The sequence below is a fragment of the Brachyhypopomus gauderio genome, chromosome 11, assembly GCF_052324685.1.
Source record: "Brachyhypopomus gauderio isolate BG-103 chromosome 11, BGAUD_0.2, whole genome shotgun sequence".
NCBI lineage: Eukaryota > Metazoa > Chordata > Actinopteri > Gymnotiformes > Hypopomidae > Brachyhypopomus > Brachyhypopomus gauderio.
In genome coordinates, this window is record NC_135221.1 from 672,148 (window position 1) to 680,000 (window position 7,853).

At 44.8% G+C, this 7,853-nt stretch overlaps 1 protein-coding gene across 3 annotated transcripts in view; it reads right to left on the reverse strand.

The window, feature by feature from the left end:
• Nucleotides 1–312: 312 nt before the first annotated feature.
• Nucleotides 313–7,853, reverse strand: part of lingo2 (leucine rich repeat and Ig domain containing 2) — a 232,399-nt gene continuing 224,858 nt past the window's right edge. For all 3 annotated transcript variants that reach the window (XM_077021016.1, XM_077021017.1, XM_077021018.1), the window contains one exon: nucleotides 313–3,335. In XM_077021016.1, coding sequence (XP_076877131.1) covers nucleotides 1,485–3,323 — 1,839 coding nt within the window. In that variant the 5' untranslated portion in view covers nucleotides 3,324–3,335 and the 3' untranslated portion in view covers nucleotides 313–1,484. The remainder of the gene's footprint in view (nucleotides 3,336–7,853) is intronic.

Here is a 7,853-nt window from a genome sequence, read left to right on the forward strand (position 1 = left end):
CATACATTTCAAGGACATTTCCCTGAGGTCCCTGTATATGTCTGTAGATCAGGTTATTTAAGACATTTCTGGAAGCAAAGAGATTTGGAAATCAATTAGAATATTGGTTAGAAAATTGCTCTTGTAAAAAGTTTTCCTTGCAGTCATAAATTGCAGCCTTATTAGTTAAGGACAAATTCAATTTATGGAAAACAGTTGTATCATAAAATTGTTGTGTATCAACATAATGCACGCACATTATCATAGAGTAAAACAATATCTTTACATGCTTTCAGCTAGGGGGGCAGTCAGAATATTAATGAAGCTTCAAAATACAAATTGATATTCTTTATTCCACATACATGTATTTTTTCTTTTTTACTTACTGTTTACAGTCTAGATGATTCAACAACAAAATGAGAAACTACCACAACAAAGTTCAAATTTGTTACTTGGTGAACAAATTAAGTAAATAATAATAATAATAATAATAATAATAATAATAATAATGATGAAAAATGGTGACCACACTGTGGATAGAGACATGGACCCTGTCATTAGGTTAGCATTAAGATCCAAGCAATGCATTTAGGACAAGATTAGGACAGAAATTATATAGTCCATGTACAAACCTAGACAATATAATAACTGCAAAAATAATATTTAAAAAATCATGTTATATTGTAAAATCTTTTTCAATATTCACCTTGTATAATGCACTTTGAATTGAATGGATTTTGTTTTATAAATAATCTCTCTTTTTATATATATTTTTTTACTTTTTGCATGTTATAAACAAATATAATATTAGCGTACAATTCTGGTTAGATCAACAGCACGCGCACTCTTAGGGACATCCCCAAGCTTCTGGAGCCCTTTGACCTCTGACCTCTGACCTCTGTCCACCAGCAGTGAAAGAAGTGAGATGATGACTGGCTCACGGCTGATCCAAAAGCAAACGGCACGCTGGCTGACGCTGCCGCTTGTGAAAAAAAAACAATCAAACAAACAAAAATAAACAAAAAACCAACAACAACAATAACAACAAAAACTCCAACGTAAACTGGAAGGTGACTGACGAGTTAACATACACATACATAATTAAGCATTACGTACATATATGTGGAGTAATGGCGACTGAATCGGGGTTGTTTGTCGGTCTGTAGCAGTGAAGGCGTTTTTGCGAGCCATCAAATAAAGTGTAATACTTGAATTTTACAAATTGGTCCTGTACACCTTTCAGTAGCGTCTCTGAACACAACCTCTTACCAAGAGGGAGCCGTACAAATTGAAAATAGTTCATTATTGACATACACTGTATTTCCCTTCTGGATGTTCATTAGTGTTCAGTGTCATGGCGGCACTGGTGAAGATGCGTGGACCCTGACACGTCCCGTCCTGTTGGTGGGTTTGTCCTGTTGGCGGGTTTGTCCTGTTGGTGGGTTTGTCCTGTTGGCGGGTTTGTCCCGTCTGCCCTGCAGCTGGGCGCTGGGCGCTCGGCCTATTCAAATCATTTTGATGTTAAAGCGGCGGATGCTGGAGTTTGGCTCCGCCCCCTCGGCCCCGCCCTTGGGGCGTGTCACGTACTCCACGTCTATGTTGTTTTTGTGCTTTCCTTTGCCACGACTCCACACAAACAGGAGCAGAAAGCAGAAGAGCACCACCCCCAGGAAGGCGAAGCAGCCCATGGCGGTGGACACTAAAATCGTCTTTAGGTCCAGGCCAAACGTCATGTTGGGGAGGTTGGTGCTGTTGGCAGTGGTGCTGTTGGGGTCTACGCTGTACTGGGTCCTGTTGGCATAGAGCGACCCGAGGCTCTTGACGGCCAGGGACACCATCAGCGTGTCATTACCTGCAGTGTTGGAGGCCACGCACACGTACACGCCGCCGTCCTGGACCTCCACGGCCTTGATGTCCAGCGAGCCGTTGTTGTGGACCATCACGCGGCCGTGGCTCCTCCCGGTGAGGTGTCTCCGGCGGGGCGTCACCCAGGAGATGGTGGGCCGGGGGGTCCCGTCCGCGCTGCAGCTCAGCTGGGCCGCCTGCCCCTCCTCCACCGACACCAGCTGCGTGCGGTTCTCTCTGATCTTGGGCTTGGTGCAGGTGACGTAGTAGGACAGCAGGGTTTCCTTGAACTCCCGGAAGGGGCGTCCGCGGATTCCCTCGGGCGTGCTGCACTCCGGCTGCTCCTCGCCGAACGACACGGAGTGACGCTTCTGGAGGAGCCACATGAGCCTGCAGTCGCACACCAGCGGGTTCCCGTTGATCAGCAGGACCTCCAGCGCCTCGGGGGCCTGGAACACGCCTCTCTCCAGCGTGTCCAGCCTGTTGTGGGACACATCGAGGAGGCGGAGCCAGCGCAAGCCCTGGAATGCGTAGGGCTCCACGGAGACAAGCTGGGCCCCGGCCAATCGCAGCTCGCGCAGCCGTAGCAGGTCCTGCAGCAGGGCGCCCTCCACGGTGCGGATACGGCAGTGCGACAGGTTCAGGTGCGTCAGGTAGGGCATGTGTCGCAGGGCCTGGTAGGGGAAAGTCGACAGGTTGGTGTTGGTGATGGACAGCGTGGTGAGGTTCAGCCCATGGAGCGTGTTGGCTGGGAACCCCGCCAGGGCGGGCCAGTCGTCGATCTCCAGGTGACGTAGGTGGAAGAGCTTCTTGAAGGAGTAGGGGTGAAGGGCCGGGATGCTGAGGTGACGCATGTGCAGGCTGACCAGGTTGTGCAGGTGAGACAGGGCGTCGGTGGGTACGGCCGTCAGGTTACAGCGCTCCAGGGTCAGGCTCTCCAGCGCCACCAGGCCGTTAAACGCCCGGTGTGAGATGTAGACCAGTTCATTGTCCCCAACCTCCAGAGACCTGAGGTTGTGCAGGTCCTGAAACATGTAGTCGACCAGGATGACGATCTTATTGTCGCTGATGTCCAGCGTGGTGAGGTTGGAGAGGCTGGTGAACACCCCCAGCGAGAGGAGCTTGATTCGATTGCTCTTCAGACTGAGCGAGTGCAAGTTGTAGAGGGTGTTGAAGGCGCCCGGTTCTACGTACGCGATGATATTTCCACTCAGGTCCAGGTCTTCAATGTGGGGGTAGGCGGCAAAGTCGTCTGGGTTGATGGCCTGGACGCGGTTCTTGCTCAGGTCCAGGACGCGCGTCTCGATGGGAATGCCGTCGGGAATGGTGGGGTAACGTTTGCGGTGGCAGATGACGGATCGGCTTTGGGCGGAGCACTCACAGCGGGAGGGGCATGCGAGGGCGGAACCTAAGAACGCAGCCACCAGGGCCAGCCCCAGGAGAGGCTGCCAGCCGGACACAGCCGTGTTCACCATGACTCGACTCATACAGTCCACCATTCTGTCACGGCTCTGAGAGAGAGAGAGAGAGAGAGAGAGAGAGAGAGAGAGAGAGAGAGAGAGAGAGAGAGAGAGAGAGAGAATATTATATATTTGTATATATATATATATTTTTTTTTTACATGACATATATAACATCTAACATATAACATATATGACATACAATGACAAGTCTTAGTCCTGCTTTTAGATGGCTTTTAATGTGTTTATTATCTAATCAAACAAAAGTCTATATTGTAATTCACAACAAAAGGTGTTTCATTTGTTACATATAAATTTGTTAATCTGCAGATGGTACAGCTCCAGAAAGCTCTGCCACAGGGTAGTAAAGGGGTATCACAGGGTAGTAAAGGGGTATCATAGGGTAGTAAAGAGGTACCATGGGGTAGTAAAGGGGTACCATGGGGTAGTAAAGGGGTATCATAAGGTAGTAAAGGGGTACCACGGGGTAGTAAAGGGGTACCATGGGATAGTAAAGGGGTACCATGGGATAGTAAAGGGGTATCATAGGGTAGTAAAGGGGTACCACGGGGTAGTAAAGGGGTACCACGGGGTAGTAAAGGGGTATCATAAGGTAGTAAAGGGGTACCACGGGGTAGTAAAGGGGTACCATGGGGTAGTAAAGGGGTATCATAAGGTAGTAAAGGGGTACCACGGGGTAGTACAGGGGTACCATGGGGTAGTACAGGGGTACCACGGGGTAGTACAGGGGTACCACAGGGTAGTAAAGGGGTATCATAGGGTAGTAAAGGGGTATCATAGGGTAGTAAAGGGGTATCATAGGGTAGTGTGAGGTCAGTCTGGGGTCAGTGTGGGGGTCGGTGTGGGGTCAGTGTGGGCATGACCCCATGCCCCTCTAGTCAGTGTGGGGGTCAGTGTGGGGGTCAGTGTGGGGTCGGTGTGGGGGTCAGTGTAGGGTCAGTGTGGGGGTCAGTGTGGGGGTCGGTGTGGGGGTCAGTGTGGGGGTCGGTGTGGGGTCAGTGAGGTGGTGGAGGCACAGTCCAGCAGTTACTCTCCTCCAGATGGACAGATCTGAGTCATGCTTCTGTGTTGTTGGCTCTGACATGACTTCTCCCCCCTTAGATTATATAACACACGTTTGTGCATATTCTCTCTTTAGCTACATTTAGAAGATTTAAAATGAATTATATAAGAACTACGAGGATGTGGCATTTTCCATTTAGTGAAAACATCTCGAGGCCAACTTGCGCTTACGCAGCGCCTGTACTGAAACGCTGAGATGGAACTTGCTGAAATCATCCAACTTAAAGCTGTTATTTAGAGCTGGTAAACCAAACGTGTGAGGAGTAGATGACATTTGACCGGAACACAGTACACATGTTAAAAAAGATTTTACACACACACACACACACACACACACACTGAGATTAACAAGTCCTCAGGTTAACACAATATGGACAGTGGGTTTCCTTCATCTTTCTCTTTGGATGTAGATGAAGAGTCTAATTAAAATAGATCAGATCCAGCAGTCAGAACGAATCCTGCTCCACTCCGATCATTTACATGCAGGGCACCAGTTCACCACAGCTCCAGGACGGGTCTGCAGGATCAGAGCTGGGCTGAAGACAAGCCGCCCTGTTCAGAACAGGTCAAAGGTGCAGCAAGGAGGGCTACTGCTTCAGCCATGGGACCAATTATGCCTGCTCAGTCTACTCTGTGTAGTCTACCTGTCTGTGTAATCTACCTCTCTGTGTAGTCTACCTGTCTGTGTAGTTTACCTCTCTGTGTAGTTTACCTCTCTGTGTAGTCTACCTGTCTGTGTAGTTTACCTCTCTGTGTAGTCTACCTGTCTGTGTAGTTTACCTCTCTGTGTAGTCTACCTGTCTGTGTAGTTTACCTCTCTGTGTAGTCTACCTGTCTGTGTAGTCTACCTGTCTGTATAGTCTACCTGTCTGTGTAATCTCCCTATCTATTTAGACTACCTGAATGTATAGTCTACCTGTCTGTGTAGTCTACCTGTCTGTACAGTCTACCCTCATGTTTTCTGAACCTCCCTCTATATAAATGTATTTAAGTGTTTTCTGAACCTCCCTCTATATAGATGTATTTAAGTGTTTTCTGAACCTCCCTCTATATAAATGTATTTAAGTGTTTTCTGAACCTCTCTCTATATAAATGTATTTAAATGTTTTCTGAACCTCCCTCTATATAGATGTATTTAAGTGTTTTCTGAACCTATCTCTATATTGATGTATTTAAGTGTTTTCTGAACCTCCCTCTATATAGATGTATTTAAGTGTTTTCTGAACCTCCCTCTATATAAATGTATTTAAGTGTTTTCTGAACCTCCCTCTATATAAATGTATTTAAGTGTTTTCTGAACCTCCCTCTATATAAATGTATTTGTGTTTTCTGAACCTCTCTCTATATAAATGTATTTAAGTGTTTTCTGAACCTCCCTCTATATAAATGTATTTAAGTGTTTTCTGAACCTCCCTCTATATAAATGTATTTAAGTGTTTTCTGAACCTCCCTCTATATAGATGTATTTAAGTGTTTTCTGAACCTCCCTCTATATAGATGTATTTAAGTGTTTTCTGAACCTCCCTCTATATAAATGTATTTAAGTGTTTTCTGAACCTCTCTCTATATAAATGTATTTAAGTGTTTTCTGAACCTCCCTCTATATAAATGTATTTAAGTGTTTTCTGAACCTCCCTCTATATAAATGTATTTAAGTGTTTTCTGAACCTCCCTCTATATAAATGTATTTAAGTGTTTTCTGAACCTCCCTCTATATAGATGTATTTAAGTGTTTTCTGAACCTCCCTCTATATAAATGTATTTGTGTTTTCTAAACCTCCCTCTATAAGTTTTAAGTGTTTTCTGAACCTCCCTCTATATAAATGTGTTTAAGTGTTTTCTGAACCTCCCTCTATATAAATGTATTTAAGTGTTTTCTAAACCTCCCTCTATATAAATGTATTTAAGTGTTTTCTGAACCTCTCTCTATAAGTTTTAAGTGTAGGTTTTCTGTAGAGTGTTTTTAGTCGCTTCTTCTGAGCTTGTACCAGATTGCCCTATTTCACCATCATATAAGTGTTTTTAATGGGTCTTTGTTAAATCTTACAAAAAGCTGATTTTGCATAGCAAGTCTGAAAAAAATGTAAGTAAAATAAATAAATAAATATCATTCACTAATTCTACATTAATTGCATTTGCTGTATGAATATGTATGTGTCTGCATATGTGTGTGTGTGTGTGTGTGTGTATGTGTGTGACAGATTGTGTATTGTGAAGCATGCCAGGGGCGTCTGGCACCGTTGTATGGTGTGTGTTGTATGGTGTGTGTTGCATGGTGTAACATACGTGACTAAATTTGTCCAAGGAGAAGACGACATAGGGAGGTTCATGAAGCACCACCCTCCTGACTGAACACAGACACACCACCTTTCTGACTGAACACAGACACACCACCCTCCTGACTGAACACAGACACACCACCTTTCTGACTGAACACAGACACACCACCTTTCTGACTGAACACAAAAACACCACCCTCCTGACTGAACACAGACACACCACCTTTCTGACTGAACACAGATACACCACCTTTCTGACTGAACACAGACACACCACCCTCCTGACTGAACACAGACACACCACCCTCCTGACTGAACACAGACACACCACCTTTCTGACTGAACACAAACACACCACCCTCCTGGCTGAACACAGACACACCACCACTTTTCTGACTAAACACAAACACACCACCCTCCTGACTGAACACAGACACAAACCCATTACCAACCAAGTAGCATCCACACAAGCTCAGAACATCACATTCAACAAACTTGCAAATTTACATTTCATCTTATTTTTCTCCTTTATCTGATGTGCTGGAGGTGAAAGAAGGCTTGACTCCCTCATCTCTCCTTGTATTTGAGTGTGTGTGTGTGTGTGTGTGTGTGTGTGTGTGTGTGTGTGTGTGTGTGTGTGTGTGTGTGTGTGTAAACAGTGCTAATGACCTGTCACTGGCTTGGTTTGCACTTCAACTTATACAAATAGTTTAACGCAATATGTCTACTGCACAATATAAATATATATCATTCATTTCATTCCATTAAATACAGACAGACACATATCACAACAAACATAAACACAAATAAACAAACAGGAGAAAGTCTTTCAGCATGGCATATATGAATAACACAGCAGCATCCTACTGACACCGCACTGTTGCTATGTGCATTTCTTATGTCTTCTTTATCCTATTCATATTCAAAAGTGGCTGATATTAACAGAAACTGAACTATATGTTCAAGCTGGAACAAAGACAAACAAATCAAAACAATAAGACCAGAAGTTAAAACAATAAGACCAGAAGTTAAAACAATAAGACCAGAAGTTAATATTACAGGTCATCAAATGGACATACTGGGCATATTACAGTTGATTGCGTAATACAATCTGGTCTGTTTACAGGAAACCATGTACTGACATTCGGTCAGACTGTAATGATGTTAGGACAGTCTACAGATGACTGTGTAATGACATTGGGTCAGT